The following is a 27811-nucleotide window of genomic DNA, read 5'->3' as shown; positions in this document are numbered from 1 at the left end:
TCCATTCTCATCTTCATTCTTTATTGATTCTGAGGCCAAAGGACAAGAACCAACATGAAGTAGTGAGGTATTATTATCCCTGATCACTTCTGGCCCTGGGATGAGTACTGCCTGGCCTGCAGGGCAGAACACTCTGTCCAGCGTTAGACAGTACTGTAATTAAATGACGAAAACTTGCACACAAAAGTACACACACCAGACAAAGACATACCACTATCACCCATGCCTCTAGTCTTTGGGGCCAATATGTGCACTAGGACTAACTTTCCTCCCTCTTTCCCCCTCCTCCCTCCTCCATCATTGTCAACTTCGAGGCTCTCAACATAAAGCTTGGACAACAGGCTCCAACAAATAGGTGCACAGGAGAAGGAAGCTTCTGCCGAAGGTTGGTCTCAGATTCTAGCTCTAACCCTTGGGAAGGAGCTCTGAAGGACCTTCCTCTCTTCTCATACAAGTTCCATCTTACAAACCAAACTCAACTCAACTAAAACCTTCCACAAGCAACCAAACTGTACCACTGAAAGATCTCAGGCCACCCAGACTTAGGGAAAGTCCCCTCCTACAGCCCAACTCCTTAAGTCAGGGTAAAGCAAGAAGGGATGGGAGCATGCTTCCCATACGGGACACACATTGAGGCAATAGGGCTTGTGAGGTATATATCCTGGCAATCCAGCCACAGGGCCAACATATTAAAATGCCAGTGCTGTCTGTGTTCTAAGACTGAAGAGTTCAGAAAACTACAATCACTGTCACATAACACATCAACATGATGTGTGCATGTGTGTGAAAAAGGATCTCATTACTAGCTGTCTTTATCAGAAAAGAATTAGATAATTCATAACTCAGGGTTGATGTAGACTTTTCATTGTCAGGGTTAAACACTTTTTGTTTTCAAGAAGTTATCAAGGCAATTAACAATAAATGCAGTAAACGTTTTTTGTATTTTCATATCAGGACCCAAGATCAACCAACACTTTCATGTGCTAATGTCTAAAGTAAAGACACAGGGCCTTATTTAAGTGAATACAGTTACTCCTCTTCACAAAAGGAGTATGAACCTGCACTGTGAATTTGCTAATCTTTTTTCCCTGCTAAGACATTAGCCAGAGCTTATAACATACACACTTGTGTACATGTGAACATTGCACACCTGTATGTGTACAAACATAAGTAAAGGAGTGTGAAAAACTTGCCAACCTTTATTCAACAGCAACTGAAAACACCACCAATGCAAAGTGCTAGACTAACCACAATCCCAACTGTTAGATTCTGACCCAATAGGAGGAAAGTCTCCACATGTAACAGAAACTAACCAGGCCAAGAGGAATCAGCTGTGATCTCTCAGAAATTATAAATGTATCCAGCCTATCTCAAGCTCTGAACATATGAACACCTGACATTTCAATTTGAGGCCAATTATTCTGGATAAATAATCTCAATTTTTAAAAAAGGCACATAACACTCTCCCCGCCAAACCAACTCCCACCACCATTACCTCCAGAGGCAACAAGTAATAAGCCAAAGTACTGTAGAAAAACTCTGAATTTAATCAGAGGAAAACTATTTTAAAACCTAGAATCCTTCCCCACTCCACCTTCCCTCTTCTCCCTCCCCCACTGAGAACTCCAGCCCTCAGTCCCCCAAAACTTGGGACCATAAATAGAGGGATGACTTAGATTTAGTATTAATGGTCTCTGAGTTTGGGGATGGAGCTGAGGGCAAGAGTTCTCAGGGGGAAGAGGGAAGAAGGCAGGTGAGGTGGGGAAGGATTCTAGGTTTTAAAATAGCTTTCCTCTGACCAAATCCAAACTTCTGACTTGGGAAACTGAAGCTATGACCCATTTCTTCTACAGAACTTTGGCTTATTACTGTCTGGCTCCGGGGAGAGAAAGTTATATGCTCTTTCTAGACTCAACATCTTCTCTCCTCACCAGCATGGCCTACCCCTCCTACCAAATTTTTTTCTTACCAACAGGGTCTCCCCAACATTGACTCTCTTTCTCTATCATCATTCCACACACTACTCCCCCCCGCAAAGTCTGTCAGATGTCAACAAAGGGGTTTCGAGTTTTCATTCTGGAAGAGGACTGCCATGTGGGGAAATTGAGTTCCCCGACTGTAGAAGACTTCCCCACGGGCCTCAGGAGGTTCTGCTGTCTTATTTCCTGAATATGCAGTCACCTGGGCTTTGATGACCCATGTGCAGCTGGTTTTCCTAGACTTAGAGGAAGAAGCCTCTGACCCCTAGTCAGATTTTATTTCAGTTCTCCTATCTTCACTTAAGTCCAGTTCAGTCAGGACGCAGCGGCAGAGTAGTTGTGTGACCTTAGTGACAGCAGCTAAAGAGAAAAAGATAGACAACATCCTCACAACTAGCTCCAAAATTATTGCTGTTGAAGCAGTCTTCCTAAGAACAATTCCAAGGATTCTTCACCTAGAGCCCTGGATCAGCAGGGCCAGCCTGAGGCAATCCTGTAAGACATTCTCTCCCCACCTGCCTTTTTGGTTCCTGGGGTATGCGGTTGGTTGATTTGTTAGCTGTTTTAGTGGCCAGTGCTTGTTTGCTCCTCATCACCCTCTACTGCTTCTTCACCTGTCTCCAACCCACCAAAAAACCGTATCTCTCGTCCTTTCCCCAGAAGGTCCTCCCTAACAGTGCCTTTCCAAATAACAACTAGCTAATTTGAAAAACTAACCGGTGCTGCACTCCTCCTCCCAGGTACTTTGCAACTTTAAGAAAGGGCTCTTAGAGACAGTCTTAACCTAAAGCAGTGACTAACAGTGGGAATTTCAAAAGCACTGATAAACTAAATTTGCTACATGCCTCACATAGCACTTCAGTACCTACCATTTGGGGCCAGCTATGGGATTCACCTTCTCTACCCCCTGCCTCATGCCACCTCACACACATCCCAAGTAGGAGAGATACTCACCCAGAATCTTCCCAATGAAGAGTGGTTTCTTGGATGCAGGCAAGTAGATACCCACAAAGTACACTGGGATCCCAGAAAAAGCAATTCCAATGCCAATCAGGGAGTTGATAGTGTCACTGTAAAGGGGTACAACCAACAGGAAAACAGAGCATGCGCAGAAAACAATAGGGAAAAAGAGGCTCAGCTGAAAGAGAAAGGAGAATGAAGAATGTGAATATTAAATGCTTGGACCTAAGGATTATAAAACTCTGTATGTAGCCTAGGCCCATCACTCCTTCCAGTGCCATCACCCTACCTCCAGCTTCCTGTCCACAGCTTAAGCCAAGAGGTATAAGAGTTTTTGCCTCTAATACATTAGATATGAAGGAGTCAGGGCTAGAATTCACATGAGGACAAACCAGAATGTGATGTGACCAGGGTACCTGTTAATGGACCTAAGTTCTTGGGTTATGGAGGTCTCTTGAACAAACAAAACCAGTTCCCTCTTCTCCACCCCAGCCTTTCCCTTCAGCCAACAGGAATAACCTCACCTTGAGGGGTCTAGGTCTCTCTGGTTCCTTCCACCGGAGGTACAGCTGCCCTACAACTGATAAGCCCACAAAGAACCAGTAACTGAAGCTAAAGTAGTTGATAAGCAGGAAGACATCTTTCACAATGAGGTAGATGATGGCCATGGTGCACTGTGAAGAAAAGGGTTTCATGATGCATAGGGAAAACCATAACAGGAGATCCTGATATGTGACATTCACTATTTCATATCAATAACCCCTTATGTTTGTACAGTGCTTGATGGTTACAAAACACTTTCACATCTTTCTAATAAATTCTCCAAGCTGAGCCTCCACAACAACACTGTGAGAGTAAACAGATCAGTTATTTATTCCTATATTCTTAACAGCTAGGACAGCTAGGTGGCACCGTGGATAGAGCGCTGGGCCTGGAGTCAGGAAGATGAGTTCAAATCTGCCATCAGACTATGTAACCCTGGGCAAGTCACATAACCATTTGCCTCAGTTTTCTCAAATGTAAAATGAACTGGGGAAGGAAATGGCAAACCACTCCAGTGTCTTGGCCAAGAAAACCCCCAAGGGGGTCAGAGAGAGTCAAGTACAAGTGAAATAACAACAACACTAACGGTAAGTGACACCTGTGTATCACTTAAAGGATTACAATGCATCTGCCTTGTAGTGAGCAGTCCAGTTATCACCCCCATTCTACAGATGAGGAAAATGGGGCTTATGGTTTAAATTGCAAATGGTAACATGGGAAGTAAGTGATGGTGTCAGGCTGGAACCCAAGTATTTTCTCCCTTCACCTCATCGCACTGCCGATGGTGGCCCAACTTCTGTACTATCTGACATTCTTCCCACACTCCTTTACTGTCCCATCCTTTCCACATGCCCTTTGACTCTTAAGTTTCCTGCTCCTCTTCTCTCACTGCAACCACTTTAATAACATATAGCCAACTCTTTTTCAGAACAGAATCAGGGCCACTGCTCCCACAATATGTTCTCAGCCATTCTGACACCAACTTCACTTCATCTGCACTACCCTGCCCTGTTCCCCTTAAGGACCATGGCCCCATTACTCACAGAAAGCAACTAATAAAATGGCTAGGCTCCAAACCTTTCCTTCCCATAAACCCCTTTCCCCTTCTAGTGCAAGAGAGCTCACATTGAAGAGTAAAGCAGGAACAGGTGTGAAGCGTTCAATGTGAATCATGGATAGAAGATAGGGGAGGTGACCTTCTCGAGAACCCACAAAAAACAACCTAGAACGGATAAGAGTTAGATTAAATAGGACTCGCCCACAGCCAACACTCATTTAGCCCTGATGTGTATATACATACACACATACATGTGTGTCTATACATCTATATCTATACATACAAATACACACATATACACAAACACCCATGTGTCTATACATCTATATCTATACACACCTATGTGTCTATACATCTATATCTACACACACATACACACACACACACACACACACCCCATTATCTAAATCCTAAGCCTTATATTACACAGGGCTGAGTGAATGGCAACCAGGCTCCCCAGATGATGGAAGCCTCCATTAACACAGCCAAAGGGTTGGCCAAAGTGCCAGTTCAAAGCCTGCTTCCCTTAGCCCCAATGATAACCATTAAGAGAGTGCTTACTCATATCCGATTAAGAACAATAGATACTTTCACCATATATATTCCTAGGATTGGAGGAGTACAAAGGGACAAAGTCACTTCACAGGCTAGAAAGCTAGCCAGTTTGAGATACCTGCCATTAACACTCAATGAAACACACATTAGGCAGCATGAGAGCCATATTACCTTGATGACGCAAAGATGGATGCATTGAGGCCTCCAAAGCAGGAAAAGGCAACAGCGATAGGGATGGTCCAGCTAAACACACCGAATACCTTGTCAGCAAATGTCTGGTAAATGAAGAGCAAGGGAGGTAACACAAAGACCAGAACTAGATCAGAAGTGGATGTGCATCATACGGCCTACGCTACAGACTGATCTCTGCTGCTAGACTAGACATGGCTCCCACAGAGCAACTCACTGTCCCAAAAGCAGTGGAAGAAATACCAGCAGAAGAAGAGATACCAGCCCAATCTGACTGTCTGTGGCTGGCCCGACCCTCAGGGAAAGGAAGAGTATAGGGGAAAGGAATGACTTTGATGACACTATTTTCAAGACAGGCTCTGAATACAGATGGGACTAGGACCAGGGAACTCACCACAGCCACTGCATCACTCCCTAGAACAGACTGGATATCCAACACTGTATAGTAGGCCACATTGGTCAAGATGTAAATGAGTGTCACAATAGGCATAGAAATCCCAATAGCCAGAGGCAAGTTCCTGTTAAGAAAAATATCAAATCATTCACTAGGACCCTGTACCTCCTTCCTTCAGGCCAATAACACTGAGTCCTCTTTTGGGAAAGCATTTTAGGAGATTTAAAAATGCAACTATGCTCCTAGTCCTTGGGGCCTACTGAATCTCCTTAACAATGTGTTACCCTCAACACCTTTTAATTCCACAACTAGGTGAGTCATCAGTCAGAAGATCTTGATTTAGAGTTGGAAGGGTCCTTAGAGGTCATTTAGTCTGACTTCATTTTACAGATAAGGAAATTGTGGATTAAGTGACTGACCCAAGCTCATACAGGTACTACATGACAAAATCAGGAGCCACACCAAAATCCTCTAACCCTGAAACCCATTATACCACACTGTCTCCTCAAACTATCCACTCAGACCTATTTTTTCTTTAAAGGCAACACAAGAACATCATTTCAAGTCCTTCAATCAGTGAAAAATGAGTCTAAGAATGTAGCGGCGCTGGAGTCTTGGAGGAAAGGATTTGTAATGTTAATTGTGTTAAGGAGAGTTAAAGATCTTCCCCTCCCATTAACAGGCCTGCCCATTTAGGGAAGCTTGATTAGGGGAGATTTGGTTTGTAGAAAGGCCTACATCTTTTGTTAATTTCTAACGAGGCACGTTGTGATGCCCTCTGACTCTAAAAAGCGTATAAATATTCTGAGTTGAGGTTCTGTTTGGGGGCTTACTCACTGGAAGTGTTTGTTTGGCCAGAGGAGAATCTGGGCAGTGGCTAAGGAGCCCCTGTGATGTAGGTGTTCCCTATGGTCACAGTTGGAAGCCCTCTATTTTTATTTCTCTGTATTTTGTGCTGACTTTTTTTCCTGAACTAAGTGAATGATATATGTGCTTAATTAAAGTGATTTTTGCTTTCCTTTTAGAAAAGCAGATCTAAGAACCGGTCCTCCTGTGTACGACAGGATCCTTGCTGTTATAGGGTTACACAAGAAATCTAGCTGGTGTACTTGGGAGCCTTTTAGTGTTCCTCGCCCAGGCCTTGGACAGTAATACTTGGCCAGACTGGCTTAGACTTCTCTTCAAGTTCTAGGCTTATAAGTCAGACCAGGGTTTAGATTTGACTACCAGGGTCATACTTCTTCTAGGTAGGACACTGACGCTCCAGTGGTATGTATTTGTTAAGGTGAAGTCATGACCTTCGCTCCCGACTCTCTCCTCCTTTCCCTCTGTCCTTCTCTTCCTCAAAGCAATAGAAGGTAAAAGGATGAGGATGGAGAAAAGAAGAAAAGGCAGAGATAAAGGGTACAGAAGTTGGGGATGGGATGAAAGATAATCATTTATGTAAAGGTACCCACCACCAAAGGGATTCCCAGTATAAATTAGTCTGGTTGTGCATTATGAACTCAACTTTACCTTTCTGGGTTTTTTATTTCCTCTGTTACAAAATTAAGGGTGTCCCAACCTGAATAAGAGAAGAGGGCAGAGTACAGGGCGAGAGACAGGTTTCCCATATCCCAGGAAGCGCCCTGAAATGCATCCTGAAAGTGTTCAGAATGTCCTGCAAAGGAGAGGGGGAGGGTTGGGAGGGAGAGAAGAAAAGCAGGGCAGAGTCAGCAAAATAGAAAGAACAGAAGAGAGGCAGGAAGAAAAAGTGGGGGAAGGGATGAAGGGCAAAGATGAGGGGAAGAGAAAAAAAAAGAATAAACACAGTTTTAGTGCAAATAAAACCCAAACTCAGCCCCTCACCTCAGACCCCAGAACACTCAGCATTCTCTCAGCTCAAACACAGCAGTCCAGCCCAGCATAAGCAAAGGCGCTGGGGGCTGCCTTTTAAAACCCCAATGACCACTTCCTGCCAAAAGCCCAGGGATGATATCTGACCGCTTTACAAACAATAAGAATATAAAGAGTTTCCCTTACTATATATGTGAGAATCATTTTAACATACCCCAACTATCTCTAGATAACATCCACCTTAAGCTTGTAAACAGAGAACAATTTGTCTAAAGCTTATCAGCCCCATGAATAAGATGCCCACTCTTCTGCTTTCTTCAATTCTAATTGTCCTGTGTTAAATCACAGGCTGTGCCAACCATGAAGTGCCTTATCTTTACCCACAGCCTAGACCAGCACTAAGATAATCTTTAGAGTCTTTAGCCCCAGTCACCACCCTCCCTCCTTGGATTTTCTTAGGAATCGCACAGGCTGGGACACACCTAGGTTTTCTCCCAGACTTAGGCGAACAATGGACCCAGTTAACCCTGTTTTTGGTATCTGATGCCCCCAACATTCCAGAGCCTTTAGGGCAGGGCTAAGTCTGAACATATTGGGAAATGACTTATTGTATGCAGGCTATAAAGTAATCCCACCCAACAGGCCAACATGCTCAGACATAAAACGAGAAGGATTTTTTAAAGGGGTCCAAACCCCTCATTTTACATATGAGGAAACCAAGGCCCAGAGAGATTAAATTTTTGTGGGCAAGATCACATAAGTAGTAACAAACTTAAAATCAAAAACAGGTCTTTCCAATACACCAAAACCATTGCTTCTCCCAATATACCACACTGCCCCCTGGACCTGCAAATAAAAAGCCCTAGGAAGTCATGGTTAGCCTCCCACACCAAGCATAGCCCCTGGCTCTCCTGGCTTTGGCTATGTTTCCAAATATAGTATAGCAATGAGAACCCCCAAACTCCATTCTCCCTCTGATGTCAGCAGCACCTACTTGGCAGGATTTGCAGAATACTAAACAGGCTTTTCTGCCCTCAAATAATCTTCCTGATTACTTGTTAGAGTGTTTGGGATTCCATGTATGGAAATTCTCTCTATAAATTCTAAAGATTTTTGGTCTCTAAGAGCCCAAAATCCCCTGAAAGGGGAGAACACCTTCAAGCTCTTACTAGCTAACAGCTTAGTAGGTATCCATGAAATTTAGAAAAGATCAAGGAATAGAGCAGGACTGATCCTAGATAAGGAGAGAAGAATGTTGAGATGTAGCAAGGTTTCACAAGTTTACAAGCTGGCCTAAGAGAGGCCTGACTAGAGGAGGACACAATCAGATACAGGTTGTAAAACTGGCTTCCTACCCCATTGTCCATGCCCATCTCCAGCAAAGCATTCTCTACTGAGTGAGTCCTACACCAACTACAATATGACTCACTATCTCCCAACATAGCTCTGGGCTCCCATATTTTAAGAGATCCCAGGGACTAAACAGAGACTAGACAGTGCTCATCCCTGATGGGAGGAGAGTCCTGGAGGAGAAAGGGGTACAACTTCATACCCAGCTGACTTTGGCAAGCCTATCAAGGGACCCAGGATCTTGCCAATCCCAAAACCTATGTTTCAAGGAGTCTCAAAGTCACGTAACATGAAACAGTCACTATCTCATTTGTGAGATAAAACAAGTGAACCCAGGTCCTTTCACATATGCCAGAGAAGCCTAAACTTGGCTAAACTTGATATCCTCTCTCCCTCCCAGGACCAACTTACCCTGGCACAGTTTTACAAGGCCTGTGACGATGATAGCAATAAGGGCAAGAACCTTGGCATAGGTGAACACATCCTGCACACGCGTCCCCCACTTCACATATGCACAGTTCACAAATGTCAGCAGACCTAGGAGAGAAAATCCACGTGGGGCAGCAGGTCACAGGCAGGCTTGGGCAGTGAATTCCTGCCCCCCTGGGCCGATAGCCATCAGTAATGTTCCCCATCTGTCCCTAACTGCTACTCAGTGGCATGGCAATACAGCTCAGATTCAGGACTTAGCATTAGTATAGATAAACCAACATAAGACACTAGATAACTGGGTCAATGAAATGAAGCCACCCCCACCCAGGTCTGAATACACCTGTGAGGACCACACCAGCACTTGCCCTTCCCCTAAGAAACACAAGCATGCTCCACATCACTACCCCTTCTCAACTAGAGAACTCCCTCAATGAAATAACTCCCCTTACCTGCCCATTTCCCCACTTTGCATACTACCCTCCTCTCTCTCCAAGGAAAGGTCTCAGACAGGAACAAGGTTAGCAGCCCAATTAAGGGATGATTAATGTGAGATGCTGGGCTTGCCAGATTCCTGGGACACCTTCCTGCTAGCTTGAGAAGTCCATCAATGAAGCACATGAATGGAGTTCAATGGGAAGCGGGCAGGAAGGAAAGAAACTAGGTGGACTTGGTGGGGAAGGCAGTGATTCAAAAATTAAAGAGACAGGTACCTAGCAGATAGTCTTATACACAGCAGGAAATATTTGTTGATGCACTGACAACCTCAAAAACACTTAAATAAATGTTACCCTTCTTCCCCTTCCCCCCATCCTACTTAATCCTACACAAGTCTCCCTCCGCCACAACATACTTCTTTGGGCCTCAGTGTACTCATCTGTAAGATAAGGAGGGAGGTGGACTAAATCACCTTTAATGTCCCTTCCAGTTCTAAATCTGTAAACTCTCTATCATCGAGACCAATGGGGAAAGAGATCTGGCCTTGATTTTCCCTTAGCTTAATTTCAAGACCTCTGATTTCAAAACAACTGTCACCACAACCACAGTATACCTGCACTGAACAGAAGTTAGAAGTAGGTACCATCCTCAGGGTCCTTTCTAAACAAACAAGTTGTGCCAAGGGCAGGGAAAAAGGACAAGGGCATCAGAAGACGTGCCATTTACTACAAACCTGGATCAGAAGAAAACATGATGATCTTTGCATCTGCTACCCCAGGGGTGGGGAACCTGCACTACACACAGCCCAACCCAACTTTTTCTCAATAAACCTAAAAAGGCTACCACAAAATATCCTGGCTCCATCCTCCCTTTCCAGATTTTTCCCTCAGTCCTTCCAAGGCCAGCATCCACTGTGTGCACATGTGCCATAGTCGTTACTCCACCAAAAAGGTCATCCTTCATCTTCTCCACCTACCCAAGTCCTACCCAGACCCTGGAAGTCTTTTTCACCAGCGTCAGCCCATTAACATCTCCTTTGAACTGTGTTTATCATCTGTACATGCAGATTAACAGTTATTCTTTGTCTAAGCCTTTCTCCAGCCTCATATTGTCCTCTGCTTCATGCTACCCCCTGGACAGCTCAGAAAGGGGTCGTCTTTTCTGTCTGTCCCAGGGTTTTACACAGTGCTAGACACTAAGAAAGCTCAATATATACTTTTTGAGTTGAACCAAACTGAAGTATTCCCTTCTTCCTTCAAAGAAATTATAGTTAGAACTTGAGTCTCCAATTTCCCAAGTAGCAGCAGATAAAAAGGCCAGAGCAACTGTCAGAAATTCAATCCTTCCTCCAAGGCAAGAGAGACCTCCGAACCAGCTCATGGACATTAACAAGACAGGAGGTAGGCTGCCTCTGGTCGTACATCAAAGATTCCACTTCACTAAAAACGAGGCAAAAACATGGTTTTCACAGATGACTAGACAATGCAAGGATAAAGCAGTAGAGAAGGAGAGAGAGGGTCCAAAAGAACATATGTTACTTACCAGAAGGACAAGAATTATGACTATGTACATTAGAACTAAGACCAGTGAGAATAAGGATTAACAACCCAAGGACAGAAGAAGACTCAAACATGAATAGAGTATAAATAAGTAAAAGCTGCCCCCAGCTCCAACCTAACCCTACCTCCTTATCTATCCCCTACTCCTGACTGCCACGTCTCTGACCCCTTCAATGCACTCCTGGTGATTTTTTAAGGTTCTAGTCAGACTCTGAATCAATAAACAAGCATTTATTAAGCACCAAGAACAAAAATGAAACAATGCTGGCTTTCAAAGAGCTTTCATTCCTACTGGCAGAGACAACATGTATAATGTGCGTATCGGCATGTATCTATGCATGCATCTGTGTGTGTAGAAATGTAAATACAGACTAAAAATGATAAATACAAGGTAGTTCAGGGTTAGAATCAAGAAAGGGTGATCACAGTTGGGGGGAGTGGGAGGCAGGAAGAATAGAGGGATGTATCAGGAAAGGCCTCAAGCCGAAAGTAGTGTTTGAGCTAAGCCCAAAAGTAAAGAGGTGGCACATCCCAAGAAAAGGAGATGGAGAGTTGTGGGGGAAGAACATCAAGGCCAGGTTAGCTAACTGTAGTGTGGGAAGGGGAGGGCTGCATACTTAGTGTGGAAAAGGAGGTCGGGGCCAGATTGTGAAAGGCTTGAAACCAAGAACAGGAGTTTATATAATTGATTCCATGGACATTAGGGAGTCACCAGAGCTTACTGAGGAGAGGAAAGAATGTTCAGATATTAGTGAAAGGAAATTTGCTTTTGCAACTGTGTGAAGGATTGATGAGAATAGAGAGCTGAGACAAGATCCATTATAGAGGCCATTGCAAGAAAAGTGATGAGGACTATGGCTGTCTGAATAGTGATAAAGCGACAGATATGAGAGATGTTGTGCAGGTAGAAAGGGGAGATCTAGCAACGGATTAGAAAAAGTGGAGTTACTGCAAAGACTGTAGTTAACGATAACTGAGGTTATAAACGAGGGAGAACAGAAGGCTGGTCATGCCTTTAACAGAAATAAGAAAGTTAAGAAGAGAGGCTAAATCTGAGGGAGATAGAAAACGAATTTGTTTTGGACGTGCGAAGTCTGACATGTTCATGGAAAAACTAGTTTAAAATGGGCACTAGACATAGTTATATGGGCCTGAAGCTCAGGAGTGAGATTAGGGATGGATACACAGACCTAGGAGTCAAAGGCAGAGATAATAATTAAACCCATGGGAGTGAATGAGATTGTCAAGAGAAAGAGGATACTGAGAGGAAAGCCCCCAGGATAGGGTTTTAGGGTACACTCCTAATTAGGGCACATGATAAAATGTCATGGGAGAGTACTGTCATGAAAACCCAGAGAACAGAGAGAGCAGTCAGAAGAGAATGGCCAGCAGTGTTTAGACAAAGCAGGGAGGTCAATAAAGACGAGAGAGAGAAAAGCCCATCAAGTAAGAGAGAGTCTGGTAACTGGAAACAGCAGCCTCAGTTAGTGATGAGAACAGGAGCCAGACTGAAGAGCTCACAAGTCAATGAAATAACAGAAAATGGAAGCAATAGGAAAAAACAGCTTTTTCTCTGAGTTTGTCTTCTGAGAATTTCTGAGAAAGGAGAGTTGAAAAATACAGGACAGTAATTTGGGGAGATGTTTTTAAGGATGAGAAGACAGGCCAATAGGAAGAGACTGCCTAGACTAGAGGATGGGGAAGAAGATAACTGGTAGAAAGCCTTCTGCTAGAGGAGATGGGAGGGAGCTGAAGGAATGAGGAAGGGGCCACCTCATCATCAGAGACTAGACAAAACAGATAGTAGAGGACGGTGGTAAAGGGATTTGGGGTGAAGAGAAGCGGGAGGATTCAATTTTCTCTGTAAAGGAGGAGTCAGGATCCTGAGCTTGGGCTCTGGTTGGGGTAGGGTGGCACAAAGAGGGAAAGGAACAAGTGGAACAGATGATCATTTAGAGAGGAGGACAAGGTTTGTCTCGCTGCAATGTAAAAGCCTATGAGGTTAGAAAACAAATGTGTAATGTGACCAGTCAGCTCAGTGGTCAGGTCAGGAGGTATCCATTAAGCCCTTACAGTTTCCAACTTCCTCCAGCTCCTTTCAAGAGAATACAAGGATACAGAGGAGGAAAGTGGTTGGAGTGATCCAGGATGAGGTTCAACAAGGATTGAGCCCCAATAGGGCAAAGGATTCAAGAGTAGACAGCAGTGCACAGCTGAACTAGAGTCAAGACTGGGAAGTGAAATCAGAGCAGGGGTTATGAACGGCCTGAGAAAGGGCAGAGGCACTAGAGGTCATAACAGACTTAGGAGAAGTAAAGCACAGGGAGAGATGAAATGATACAAGTTATTATTAGATAAAGGAATATCAAGTCACTTAAGAAAGGCCTATAGTTCCTTCCACTCTGTATACAAAAGGCAAGACTCTTGAGTCTCTGATTATAGCTACTGCTTTCAGAAGCGCCTTCTTGGATCTATATTCCTAGAAGCCTCCAAACTGCCTAAAATGGCACATCTCATCAATCTCTTGAACATAATTATGCTGAGACCTTGGCCAGGTGTTGGAGATACAACAACAAGGCAAAAAACAGTCCCTAATTCTGGTCGTACTGCAATAAAAATCATATTAAACAAGTTGTACCCCTGAATAACAGTCCTTGAAGTATAGGTTCCAAAGCAAAGAAGCCATTGGGGTCAGTCCCACCACTTCTTTCAAATCTTCCCATCTTCTTTCCTATCAGAGTTTTCTTAATTAACATTCCACATTCATCTCCTTCTGGTCTGGGCCAGGGCTCTCACGTAAAGTTATCATCTTACAGGCCAATGCATTTCCAAAATACTGAAGAAAGAACATTCATAGTAAAAATCACTGACATTTTTGTAGCATTTGTAGCATTGTAGATTTGATGCTCATCTCAGCTGTGCTAGATAAGTACTGTTTTTATTTCCATTTTGACAGAAGAGAAAACTGCCATTCAGAGAGGCAAGTGGGGGAGGCAGGGTGCGGGTCTTCCTGACTCCCAGGCCTGACATCAGCTCACTACTCAGCAATGTTTCTCCAAAGAGAATGAACAGAGCTCCAAAGCAGGAGCTTCAATTCAGCAGTTTGGGGCTGCTGTTTTGTTTTTTTCTTTTAACCAGCAGTCTCTTCCTCTACTCTTGAGCCTAAGGGACACACAGCTTCTCTCGTAAGTACTGCATCAGGGCTGATGTTCCTATTTGTATGAAGAAGCTTAATGTCCCTAGGCTGAAGTGGGAGCTCCAGAGATGATTACTGTTTGCTAAAAGAAATGGTGAATGCACAATCCTAGAGGTAAACTTTCTGGGATGAGACCTCAGCTCCCAAAACCAATTTCCAAAGAGGAATTGGGAGCAGGAGAAGAGGCTCCCCTTATAAAGCTACATTTGCATCACAGCATAAGTTTTAGAAGTAACCAGGGATACATTAACTCTCTCCTTTCCTGTTAGTACATGGACTTATTTGTCTGGGAGCTTCCATAAACAAATTGTAAAGTTTTTACTTGATCATCTGGATCTTCATCTTGATCATTCTGGGACTCAGCTCTGATGGTGGTGGGGAGGGGGAATAGCCTTGGGACTACTTAGAACCTGAGCCCCATCCCAGAATGGGATTTAGTGCTTAGAGGTTAACTGTGTTCTAGGTAGAGATTTAGGAGAAAGCTAAAATACTGTAAAAGAAAGAAACTTCTTTTTCTCCCTTGTCAATAATTTTCCTCATACCTATTTCCTGTACCATGATGTATGATGGACACCTTTGTGACCTCAATGCTGTGTAGGGATTCCCTGGCATTATCCCTGCTATCTTGGCCTCAGGGCGCACATTGGTGAGAAGGGATTAACTTCTTTTTGAGTCACTGTGTAGCTACAGTCAAATAAATATCACCTCCTCAGTAAGGAACACCAACAATATTTTCTAAGGACAGGAAGGGACACCGTCCCCCTTTGAAGATTTCCCATTTTCTCAGTCCCTTGAGCCATTCTTTTGTTTTAAAATTTTTATTTAACATTTTTTTATATTTTGTGTTACAAATTTTCTCCCTCCCTCCAGCCCCTCCTCTACCCACTAAGAAGGCAAGCAATATGAGATCGATTATACATGTGAGGTCAAGCAAAACATTTTCATATCAACCATACTGCAGAAAAAAAGCAAGAAAATAAAGAAAATTTTAAAAGTATGCTTCAATCTGCACTAAGAGTTCAGTTCTCTCTTGGTAAGAGTATACATCTGGGGGGAGATCAAGAGGCACCTGCCCACGCCAAAGAGGCCTTATCTCTCATTATAGCTCTTTTCAGTTGTTGTTGACTAAGGTCACTCAAGTTTACATTCAAGCTTACCCTGTCACAAATCAGAGTTCCCAGATCCTGGAAGTACCTAATAGCAATTTTTCTGTAAATGATGCCCACATCTCTACAGCATTTTGGTTATAAAAACACTTTCCTCACAATAACCTTATGAGGTACGTAAAACAAGTATTATTATCTCCTATTGATGGAACTGTGCCCAAAGGGCTACAAAACTGTGCATATCTTTTGACCACCAATACCACTATTAAGTCTATACCCCAAAGAGATCAAGTTAAAGGAAAAGGACCTATATGCACAAAAATATTTAGAGGAGCTCTTTTTGTGATAGCAAAGATTTGAAAATTGAGGGGATGCCCATGAACAACCCATGAATGGCTGAACAAGCTGTGGAATATGATTGGGATGGAATACTGTTGTGTTATTAAGACATGATGAGCAGGATGCTTTCAGAAAAACCTGGGAAGACTTACATAAATCAGGGCAAAGTGAAATCAGCAGAACCAGGAAAACACTATACACAGCCACAGCAATACTGCATGATGATCAGCTGTGAAAGGCTTAGCCGTTATCTGCAATGCCAAGATCCAACACAATTCCAAAAGACTGTGATGAAAAATTCTACCAACTCCCAGAGAAAGACCCGACGGCATCTGAATGCAGACTGAAATATAGCTTCACTTTGTCATTCTTGGGGGGTTTTTTTGGTTTGCATTTTCTTTCACAAAGGGGCTAATATGGAAATATTTTCCATGACTGCACATGTGTAAACTACATCAAGCTGTTTGCCTTCTCGAGGAGTGGGGATGGAATTGGGAATTCAAATTTTTTTAAAAGAATGTTAAAAGTTTTTGCTTACATGCAATTGAAAAAAAAATTGAAATTACATCTACTGACCAGGTCCAGGTTATAGACCCATACACAGAAGTGGCATTCCCAGGTGAGGAGTGGTCATGGACCCTAGAGCAGAGTTCAGAAGCAGGACTGGAGCAGGACACAGGCATGCTGGTGAATGTTTAACAACCAATTCTCCAAAAAACTGCACATAATCTGCATTATTAACATTTTCTTTATCACTTTAAGTCTAGACAATCGATAAAACAATTAATCAAGCCCTCATTTGTAGCATTTGCCCGTTTCTGAGGTGTAAATGCTCACACATGAAATGCTGAACATTTGTCAAGCTGGCTTCAGCACAGCCTTGATGCAGGATGTCAATTCCCGCTACCAGATTTGTCTAAGGTTTGCAGAGAAATAACCAGGTTGGGAATCTCAGATCAAAAGGAAGCCTGTAGCTCCGTCACACTGAAACAGCAGAGATTTTCAGCTGGCTGATAGTGGCTAAGTCCAGCAGCAGTTTGTTGGGAATTACAAATGGGGAGTCCAGAGGTAATGCTGCTCAGATCCAAAACCCAGACCAGAAACTTGAGGAACTCAGATCAGGAAGGCAGCACTGAGACTCTGTTCTGGATCAGACCACTTTGGAAATAATGAAAGCTTGCACTTCCCCAGAGTGACCTGACAAACTGGGATGATAACAAAACACTCAAAATCCCAAGAAAATAGCAACAGAACCTGCCCAGACCTTTCCTCCAAAAGTGTGCAGAGAGCCTAGCCCTGTTAGAAATAATGAAGTTAGGAAGAAGGCTAGAAGAATGAAAAAAAAAAAAAAAAAGAATCCCACCACAAAAAACTGTTATGCTACGAGGAACACACAAAACACCAACCTGGAGGAAGGAAATGATTCTTAAATACCTACAAGCAAAGCTTTAGAGTGTGAATACAGGTATCCAACTAGAATTACTGGAAAAGATAAAGTATGACTTTTTACAAAAGACTTTAAAAATGCTTTTACAAATGAAATAAGAGAGCTAGAAGAATTAGAAAAGAAATGAGAGCTATAAAAAGAGAATTAGCTGCTTGAAACCAAAAGTACAAAACCACGCCCAAGAAAAAACTCCCTGAAGATGAGAGCAAAATGAAGCAAAAAAAAAATAAAATGGAGCAAGACAGTGACTCCATGAGACAAGAAGGAACTATGAAAGGCTGAAAACATAAAACAAAGTGTAAGATATCTCTCATAACAGAAATGACTGGGGAGAGATCCTTTAAGAATCACCGAACTACCAGCAAGCCAGGACCAAAAGGAAAAAAACTGACAGCACTATTTCAAGACATCATAGAACTACCCAGATCTCCTAGAGCAAGAGGGAAAAAGAGAAATAGAAAAAAATACCTTGGTTAGTTAGGTCCCGCAAGAAACCCAAAATGAAAACTCCCAGAACATCACAGCCAAAATCCAGGTCAAAGGAAAAATGCAAGCAGCCAGAAAGAAAGAATTCAAGTAAAAGACCAGAGCTACAGAGAAACTCTGAAGTGCAAACACAGGAGTTAAGAGAAATATAAAAAAGTAAACGTGAATGAACAACGTGGGACTAAGCCAGTCTAAATGATTTACTCTCATGCAGATGACACAGGTGTCCAGGTGTGTGCTGCACCCAGCACCCAGTTGTAATTGGTTCAGGAGAATCAACTGTTAAATTTTCAGTATTGAGGATTTACACCTCAGAAAATGATTTTCTGAAATTTAAAAAATGATGGTAAAAATTATAATAATGCAGATAAGACTTAAAAGTGTGTCATGCTTTCAGAGAACTGGCAGTTGAACACTTACCAGCACACTCCATGTGTCCCCTCTGAAAACGATCATCAGGGGTCACAGAGGGAGTCTAGACAGAAGGCCTGAGAGTAGTTCTTTTACATCTTGATGATTCTAAAAGAAAAATGGAATGGCAGAAAAAGAAGAATAACTGAGGGTAAGGGAGAGGAAGTTAGAGAAAATTATCTCACATAATCAGGGTGTACAAATAGAAAGTTTATACAAAGAAGGAGGAAGGAGCGAGGATGTAGCCAACATCTGAACTTCACTCTCATCTGAACTGGTCAGGGAAGTAAAGAATATACACACATATACAAAAATACATATCACTCAACAAAGGTGAGAGGGAGAAGAGGGGAAAAGAAGAACAGATTAAAGGAGGGATTGGTACAAAAAATATTTACACTTCTTCTGGCAATGGCAAAGCTTTGGAAACTGGGCAGGTGCCCATCAGCTGGGAAAAGGCTGAACATATTCTGGTATATAAATGTGATGGAATACTAGTGTGCTGCAAGAAAGGAAGTAGGGATGGGTTCAGAGAAACCTGAGAAGACTTGTATGTACCGATAGAATGAAGTCAGCAGAATCAAGAGAATGATTTATACAATAACACTGCAAAAGACAAACAGCTGAAAAACTTGGGAACCACAACTCCAGAGGAATCGTTAGATGAAACATGTTACCTGCTGATAGAGCTGAGGAGAACTCATGAGAGCAGAATGAAATGTCTTCTGGAACACAGCCAATGTGGAAATTTATCTGACATGTTTTTCTTTCCATCTCACTTACAGATGAGGGTGGAAGAAAGATAAAATTTCTTACTGATTGAAAAAAATTTTAATTAAAAATTTTTTTTCTTTCAAGAAAGAAATGAGCTGAACCAATAATGGCCATCTAAAGTCCTAGCGTCTCAGCCCTAGCAGACACTTCTACCCTCTGTTCCAATCACATATCTGAGAGACAATCTGGGGACAAGGATACAATAGCTGAGCAAGGCCAAATGTCACAGCAATCTGGTCACACTTCCAATAGGCCTAGCTCCTCCCCAACACAAAGGCAAATCAATAAATCGATCCCCTCCCAGAGCCAAGGGCCGACCCCTATTAGTGCCTCATGCGATTCAAAAGAGTTTTGCTATCTGTCATTTACAAGCTACCCAAACCACAGGGAATGATGCAGTTTCTTAAAATTAATTCTACCCAATTTAAGGATAGGAAATAGATATAGATGTGTGATTCCACTGGTGTAGAGAACTCTTAGGTGAGCAAACTCCTTCAAGCAATGCACATCAGCAGCATTAGGGTGTCGCCCAGAGGGCTGAGGGGTGAAGTGACATCTATCCAGTGAGCATCACAAGTGGAACTTGCTGGCTTTGAGTACAGTTTCCTACCCACTACAATACACTGCCTTCTTCCTAACACTTCTAGCTTATTTTCAACAATGAACAAACTAGAAATACTGCTAAACCTATTGAAAAGAGATAAGGAAAGCATGAACGATAACCACATGCTTCTGGCAGTACTAACAACGAGCATCAGTGCCACCTCTCCATTAGAATGATTGATTCCTCAGGGTTCAGTGGACTTTTTAACAATCCTCTGGCTGGCCCTTGGTAATTTTACCCCAGAGATCTCTGACCTCCTTCCAGTCTCACAGCACAAACAGTAAGGCCACAAGAGAGTCCTGGGATAGGAGGTCAACACAACCTTCCCAATAGAGATATCATTCAATATTTATTTACACAGCCAGAAAGATTAAAATACTAAAGAGGAAAATTTACCTGTGAGGAACTGGGAAGGAAGAGGGAAGCTGCTGTTCAGAAAAGGCCCTTAGTCATCAAAATAAGGTGTAATCCTATAAACTATCTCCATACAAGCCTTTGGAAAACAAACAAGCCTTGTTTTGAGAGGAGGACTTAAAGTTCCAATTAATTTCGTTAGGCCCCAATCATCCTATGATCTCATCATGAATATGCTGAGCTCCCCTGGCCCCAATCCATCCAAAAAGTCCCAGTAAGGCTGGACATAATAAGAATGCAGAGATCAATGTTCTCAAAAATGAAATCCTACCACAAAAGACAGCTCCCACTGAGAGCCAAGTATGAAAGAAGTGGAGAGCATAAAAATTCTTAAGACATGTATATACCCCTTGGACATACTTGCATCTTTCTTTCCCCTTCTAAACCACCCACCTCGTATACACAGGGGTTCACAATAGCCTACATGTCTACCTATACATAGGATTGGGTAGAAGGATCAAATGAGAAAACAGGAAATTTTTAAAAGTATAAAATATTACATGATCATAAGGAATTATTATTACACATACATCACATTCAAATTTTGCCCCCATACTTACATATACAAGCAGCAGCAAGGAGACGAGAAGCTACGTATGGTGGCTCGCAAGAGGGAAACACAGGCTGGATAATGTAGTTAGCAAAAGTGATGGCAATGATGGCCTGGCTGGTGGGCTCAATGATTAGCAGTGAGGTCCACAGACGGATGAAGGCAATGAAGCCCCCAAAGGCTTCCAGAATGTAAGCATAGCTGGCTCCAGATTTGGTGATGGTGGTACCCAACTCTGCATAACAGAGGGCACCAATCACAGAGAAGATACCCCCAATGGCCCACACCACAAGTGACAGCCCATAGGAGGCACTGTGGATCAGGACCCCCTTCGGAGAAACAAAGATTCCCGATCCAATCATATTGCCTATTATGAGGCTAACCCCATTTAACAAAGAGATTTCCTTCTTCAGCTGAAGAGTTTCTCTCGGCACCTCAGAAGACATGCCGTCGCCAGCACCAAGATGGCCCTCTTGGTGGATGGGGCGGTATTCAGGTATGTGATTCATGTTCTGCCTTTCTTCCATGGTGTGTTAGATTCTTTACAGCTTCAGTGATTAGGACCTGAAACCAAACCAACACAAATGAGTTTGTTGCTGCAAATGGTACTATTCTAAATCTGACTGAAAAGGGATACAGGAAGGCTGCAGAGGCTAATCTACCTTTCCCCCCAGATTCTAAATCTACCCATTCTCAGCATTAACACAAAGTTCTTTTGAGTTTTAAGTCACCAATCTTTGCAACAAGTTTCCCCTGATCCCTGCCAAGGACACGGGAGCTGAACAAGTTATATACACACATTCACAGAAGTCTAACGTAAACTCATGATGTTATGATATAGAGAACTCTAGATTGGAGCTCAGAAGTGGGGCACTTCTAAAGCAAGGTATCCTTACCTTTTTTGTATCACTGACTCCTCTGGCAATTTGGGGCTATCGATCCTTTCCACAGAATATTGTTTTTAAATATGTAGATTACAAAAGAAAACAACTACATTGGAATTCTATTATTAAAATATTTTTTATAAAAACAACACCAAGTTCACAGATTCCCCAGGTAAAGAGTTACGGTACAGGACAACTCCAAAGGTACAAAAGAGCATATCAAAGATAAAATACAAAATAAACTGGGGTGGAGGGTAGGGGTAGAAACAGAGCCCCCAGAAAATAAGGAATATAAAATACATAAGATCCCTTACTACAAAATCTAAGAAACTGATCAGCCCCTGCATCTTGGGGCACAAGGTCTCAGAGCCTCCAGAGCAGACTGACAGTCCCTAGAGCAACAAGCCAACCAGAACTGGTGACCTTCAGCAGAAACTATGACTAAAACCAAGTGCAATTTAAGAGAAAATAAGCTCTTAGGAAAGCTGACAACTCAAAAGACCTTGCCTTCAAGCCAAGACCTCACCTGTCCAGGAACATATTCCTATAAAAAGGCGACACTTCTACTCAGGTCAGCAGGATCCGCCACCGTGCTCCAACTCACTTGCTCAGCTTTGGGGTCATCCTTTGCTTCTCAATTCAAGCTGTGCACAAATGATTGCAAATGTATGTGTGTATTAGTGATGCCTCCGTGTGTGCATGTATGTGTGACTGTGTTCTTCGTACAAAGACCATGGACTGTAGTCAGTCAAAAATATTTATTAATGATGCCAATGTGCCCAACCTGCTATATCCTGTGAGGGATGCAAAGGAAAGAAATGACAGGAACCCTGCCTTTAGGGAGCTAATAATCCAAATGAGGGAAACTACACAGTTGTGTCAAAATTGTCATCATCATTGCTTCCCTCACACCAAACCCAACAAAAAAGCCAAAAAAGCTGACTAGCCAAGGCTAGTTCTGGTCTAACTGATGTCTTTACCTTCTTAATGCCAGGATCCCTGGAGCGTAGAACACTTACTACTATATACCTTGGATCCTAATATCAATGTCAAGTAAAAAGAATGATTATATAGTCTTTAAAAAACAGTACTAGAAAAGAATCTCATTAGCATTTCCTCTTTACCCAGGCAAAAAAAGTTAGTCATGCACAATGGCACACGCAGAATATCTCCTTTATTTATCCATTAGTAAAGAAAGCTGCTGGAAAGAAAAACAAGCAAGTACTCAGGCACCAATACCCTTTTCTTGTCCAAAATAATTAACCTCTGTACTTCTTACTTGCAGAAATATCCAGTGAAAGTTGTCCTAGCCAACCTTTCTCAGAAGCAGATGGCTCAATCAGACCAATACAGGAGTCAAAGCCAACCAAGTCATATGGAGTTAAGTCCAGCCAGAAAGAACCTTAGAAATCATCTAGTCCAACAACTAATTTTAAAGATGAGGAAACTAAAACAGAGATTGCAGCCTGCCTGCTCAAAGAAAAAAGCAGCAGTGAGATTTAAACTTGTCTTCTGACTCCAAACCTGCGCTGTTTCCACTACTCTCTGCTCCAAGCCCCCCATGCCACTGAGCCTAATATGGTTACCACAATGCATCCCTCCACACCATTGTCCAGAATTCTACTCTGGGATGAACTCTGACAAAAGTGCAAGAAGACATGGAGATGGGATAAGGCAGTGCCGTGAAGGGAAGGACATTTCACCTGAACATATAATCTTAGAGAGAAATACAGCTTAAAAGGCTCACTAACATAAGCCACTTACAAGAGGTACTTTTAATCATCAACTTTTCCAACACAAATCCTCCCAAACACTGGGCAGAAAGCAAAGTCAGCATTTTTCTAACAATACATACCAACAATCAAGATTCCACACAAACCACAGACCTTCTTCAGGCGATTAAGATAGTAAAGTGATAACATCCACTTAATGGGGGAAAATAGGTGGACAAATACTGACAAATTATCTAATCATTAATGTGTCTTTCTTCTCCAAAATATGTCGCTATTGTAACCTACTTGCCAGGCTGTTGGGACTATCAAGTAAGATAAAAATCCTCACTAGCAGTAATTGAGGGAGCCTGGCATAGTGTGGATAGGATGTGGAATTTGGAGTCAGCTAGAACCAGGTTCGGGTCCTAGTTTCTGACAATACATGCTAGCTATGTGTCCATAAGCAAAAGTTACTTGACTTTTCAATTACCCAGGCAACTCTTTACAAGTTAAAGAGAAGTTGCAGATCAGATCTGCAATTCACAGAGGAAATTTCAACCAGGGACTTCCTTAAGCTAATGAAATTACAGGTACAAAACAAATGATCATCTTTATTAACGAGAAAATTTACTCGAGATTCTAACATGTCTCTGAAATGGGATGGTGAGAAGACTGCTGTTTAAAAGAAGTCACAGAAGGAAATGAGAATACAAGGAATGACTCCTAGCATCCTCTAACATGAATTCCATATGAGTGTGGGTGTTGGGGTAGTGGTGAGCAGGGTTCGAGTAGAGAAGGTTCAGTTACTGCTAAATTCCATTGACAATCAAATTTGAATTTCTCGCCTAAGAACTATAAGGGGAGAAAACTAATCTGTCACAGTCCAACCTAATCTGCTTACTAGCTTATGCAGAAACTGTAGCCCATTTACTCTCTTAGGTACAAACCTTTACACAATTTTTTTCAGACAAGAACCCAGCCCTATGGAGAAGTAAACACACAATTTGGACAGTCTAAGGATGTACCCTCCAGGGACTTTCACGGTTATTGGGCAGCTATCCTGTCACACCTACTGGAAAGGGGGGAAAGAGGGAAGCACCAGTGTCAGAAGAAGTCAGTTGTATGGCTTCTCAACAGTCCAGAAAAAGTTCAGAACAGAAAACAAGCAACCACCCAATTAATGGTCTGACAATAAAGCAGGTGAAGGGGAAACCTAGATCAGGGTCTCAGTCATTAAACTGAAGCCTGAAAGTAAGGACGTAAAAGGGAAGGTAAATGAGAAAGGAGAAGTAAGTACTACTGGGTGTTATCTGGAATAAGGAAGAGAAAACTCTTGAGTAAAAATATACAAACAAAACTAAAAAAAAATTTGGTAAACTATGTATCAATTATTTCCTATTCAATTAGTTCCCCATCTGAAGTCATTCCATCATCCTTCTGACATATACTTTAGCCCCATTTTAGTCAACCATTTGAGTCATTCAAGTATTCCTAATACCCCTAGGTACCTTATGTTAAATTGCAGCGTCAGACTTTTTGATGGATCAGTTGGTTTTCCTAAACTGGCTTGGTTTTTTTTTCCTTTCTTTTAGTTTTTTAATATAAGGGGTGATTCTAGCTCTTTCTGTAGTGGAAAAGATCTGGAAACTAGGTAGGTGCCCATCAACTGGGGAATGACTAAACAAGTTATGGTGTAGAATATCGTGGAATAATTGTGCTGTAAGAAAAGGTGAAAGGGACAGTTTCAGAAAACCTGCGAAGACCTAAACAAAATGAACATCGCTCTGTGAGCATAACCAGAACTTATACAACAACACAGTAAACATTAAAAAAAAACTGAAAAATTAAGACCTCTGGTCAATGTAATGACCAACCATAATTCCAGAAGGCTTCCAATAAAGCTATCTACTTTGTGACAAAGAGGTGATAGACCTGGTGTACCAAATGAGACATGTATTTGTTTTTTGACATAGCCATTACAGAAATTAATTTGACTATGAATACTTGTTACAAGTTTTCACTCTATCTCTATGGGAGAGGAGATAGGAGGGAGAAAAACCAAAATTTTAATTTAAAAAATAAATTCATACCAAAAAAGTAGTGGTACTCTGGGAATGGGAGGGAATACAGAGGAAAATGCAGGAACTGTAAAAACAAAAATAGGAATAATTTTTTAAAAACTCTTATGTTGAATTGTGTATTATGAGACTGAGTTCTATCTGTTAGCTTTGCTAAACTGCTTTTTTTCCTTTTTTTTTTATTCTTTGCTATAGGAAATGATCCTCTAGGTGGGAAAGATATTTGGTTATGAAAGTGATACAAAACCAAAAGACAGAAGTAAAAATTAAAAATAAAGATAATGAAAAAAATGTTGAATTTGACTGAAATTCACTAGGGTCAAGATACCTAAAGTAGGTGCTAAGCTGCACCTAAATGATTATCTTCAACATTTAATTCGCATATAAAATAGAAACTGTTGTCCCCATAACAGGAAAAATATATATAGTATGTTAAAGAGTCTGATTTTGTTTTAACCAGATCAGTGATTTCATTGGTATTGGGAATTCCTAGTGAGGAAACTCCCTTTAAAAACACAAGACGTGCAACTACTCCATAACTTACAGCCTTTTTTAAAAGATTGTTTGGAGAGAGTACTAAAAGGTTAAGTGATTTGCCCAGAGTCCAACATCCAATATGAGAGACAGGACTTATATTCAAGTCTTCCAGACTCCAAGGCCAGCCCTTTCTTCACAGATGCCTCTTCATCAGTTTATAATTAATCTACACACATATAGTATAAAGCATAAAAATTAAGAAAGTGTAACTGGAGCACCATAAGAAAATAAAAAAGTAGAGATCTGACCCACAAGATTAGGGGGAAAAGAACTGAGGAAACAAAAGTGAGCTAATTTGAGTTTATTCCATTTATAGGAAAATGAGATAGATATGTTTGAAAACTTTTTGGAAAAGAATCACAAATATGAACATACAACTACCTCTCTAGGATAAAAAACCTGTAAAGATCAGATGAAATAACAGATATAATGCACCTTGAAAATTGTTTTATGAATGTTAAGTATTACTATTATTACTATAGTTGTGGCTCTAATGGTCCAGACTTCAATTCTAAAACACTTTACTTCCTTCCCAAAGGCACAAATTCCCAAATAATAGACTCTGTACCCTGGTGGGCTGCTGCAAGCTCTGGGTACCTTTCTCCAGCTAGCACCTCAACTCCCAATACCACGTTTCTCCTGAGGGGGTAAGCAGAAAGAATTCAACAGCCAATATGATGTAGGGAAAGTACATTTATGAGTAGCAGATCTGTAGCTGGCAATCTGCTACTTACAAACCGGGTGGCCGAAAGCAAGCTACTTCCATTCTCAGGTCCTCAGTTTCTTCAAGCATAAAATTATGGGGGAAGAAGACTAGATAATCTCTAAAAATCCTTCTAAATCAGACTATTAAACTCTTTCTCCCTCTCCCTTTTAAAACATACTGTATCCATTCCCTGGAAAAAAAGCAAAGGCATCTCTTACATGGTGCTTGGGACACACTGGGGAGCCATAACTAGGCATTCTTGCACTAAGCAAAAAGTGGGGGGCAGGGGGGGGGCCAGGCACTACTCTCTGGGGGGAAAACAGAAATCCAACCACTGAATGGGGGAACGCGGAGAAGGGACTACCGAAGTTCTCCCCAGCTAGAGGACTGGCAGCTTCCTAAGCTTTGTTGTTTCTGCGCTGATGAATTCCCAGGACTGTCAACAACCTCTACATTTCATTCTCGGGGCCAAAGCCCCAGTCGTCCGGCCCAGTTGCAACAGTGTAACATAGTATCCCTTTGTCCCAGAGAAGCATGTACGGGGTCCTGACTCCGTGTGACCCCCATCCTCGGCCTCCTCACCCACTCTCTGCCCTTGCTGGGTGGGAGACACCTAAATCTGAACCCTCATGGTCTTAGGGCAGATCCCGGGGAGCCCGAGGAGCCCTGGGGGGTGGGCAGCCCCCCCCAGACCGCCCAACGTCTCCAGACAGAGCTCCAGTTAGAACCAACAGACACGTGGGCAAGCCTGCCTCCCCCTCAGCGCCCCCAACCTCCCTCGGATTCATTTCACCCTCTCCCCCAATCCTCAGCACCCCCTCTTCAGCCCCCCCCCCCACCGGGCCCTCCAGTTTTCATCTGCCCCCGGCTCCTCCTGAGCCCCCCCTCGCCCTCGGATTCTCCTGGGCACCCCGGCCCCTCCGATCCTCCTCAGCCCCCCCAGATCCTCCTCAACACCCACCCCACCCCCCCTCAGATTCACCTCACCCTCTCCCTCCAGTCCTCAGCCCCCTTCCTACTCAATTCCTCCCCAGATCCTCAGCCCCCCACCCCCGGCCTTCCAGTTCTCATTCACCCCCCTTCTCCTGAGCCCCCCCACCCCGGCCCTCGGATCCTCCTGGGCGCCCTGGCCCTTCCGATCCCCCTCAGCCCCAGCCCGGGCCCGGCCCGTTACCTCCTCATGGCCCGGCCGGTCTCAGGATGCTCCAGGTGCCGCCGCCGCCGCCGCCGCCTCCGCTCCCCACGCCGCCGCGGCCCCTCCTTCTTCCTCTCCTACAA

The 27811-nt window shown here is 42.8% G+C and overlaps 1 protein-coding gene across 2 annotated transcripts; it reads right to left on the bottom strand.

Moving 5' to 3' along the window:
* SLC7A6 (solute carrier family 7 member 6) lies at nt 1–27811 on the bottom strand. Of its 2 annotated transcripts, none has more exons than XM_072636164.1 (10): nt 27708–27811; nt 20627–21180; nt 9275–9400; nt 7193–7337; nt 5678–5801; nt 5266–5369; nt 4608–4704; nt 3464–3613; nt 2934–3117; nt 1–2339 (listed from the first exon to the last, which is right to left on the bottom strand). In XM_072636164.1, the coding sequence occupies exons 2-10, from the start codon at nt 21141–21143 to the stop codon at nt 2245–2247; spliced, it is 1542 nt and encodes a 513-aa protein (XP_072492265.1). In that variant the 5' UTR covers nt 21144–21180; nt 27708–27811; the 3' UTR covers nt 1–2244. The 2 variants fall into 2 exon arrangements, with proteins under 2 accessions (XP_072492265.1, XP_072492267.1); XM_072636166.1 differs by lacking the exon at nt 27708–27811 and adding an exon at nt 22027–25183.

This window comes from Notamacropus eugenii, chromosome 1 (genome assembly GCF_028372415.1).
Source record: "Notamacropus eugenii isolate mMacEug1 chromosome 1, mMacEug1.pri_v2, whole genome shotgun sequence".
In the NCBI taxonomy this organism is placed as follows: domain Eukaryota; kingdom Metazoa; phylum Chordata; class Mammalia; order Diprotodontia; family Macropodidae; genus Notamacropus; species Notamacropus eugenii.
The sequence above is the reverse complement of the archived record's forward strand: the minus strand, read 5'-3'. Positions and strand labels throughout refer to the sequence as shown.

Excerpts from the sequence above, each read along its gene's own strand:
- SLC7A6 (XM_072636164.1), bottom strand. The coding sequence starts at position 21,143 with ATGGAAGAAAGGCAGAACATGAATCACATACCTGAATACCGCCCCATC. Across the intron at positions 9,401-20,626 it reads CCTTGCTGCTGCTTGTATAT|GTCTGCTGACATTTGTGAAC; the intron begins GTAAGTATGGGG and ends TTTCTCTCCTAG. Across the intron at positions 7,338-9,274 it reads CCTTGTAAAACTGTGCCAGG|GACATTCTGAACACTTTCAG; the intron begins GTAAGTTGGTCC and ends TCTCCTTTGCAG.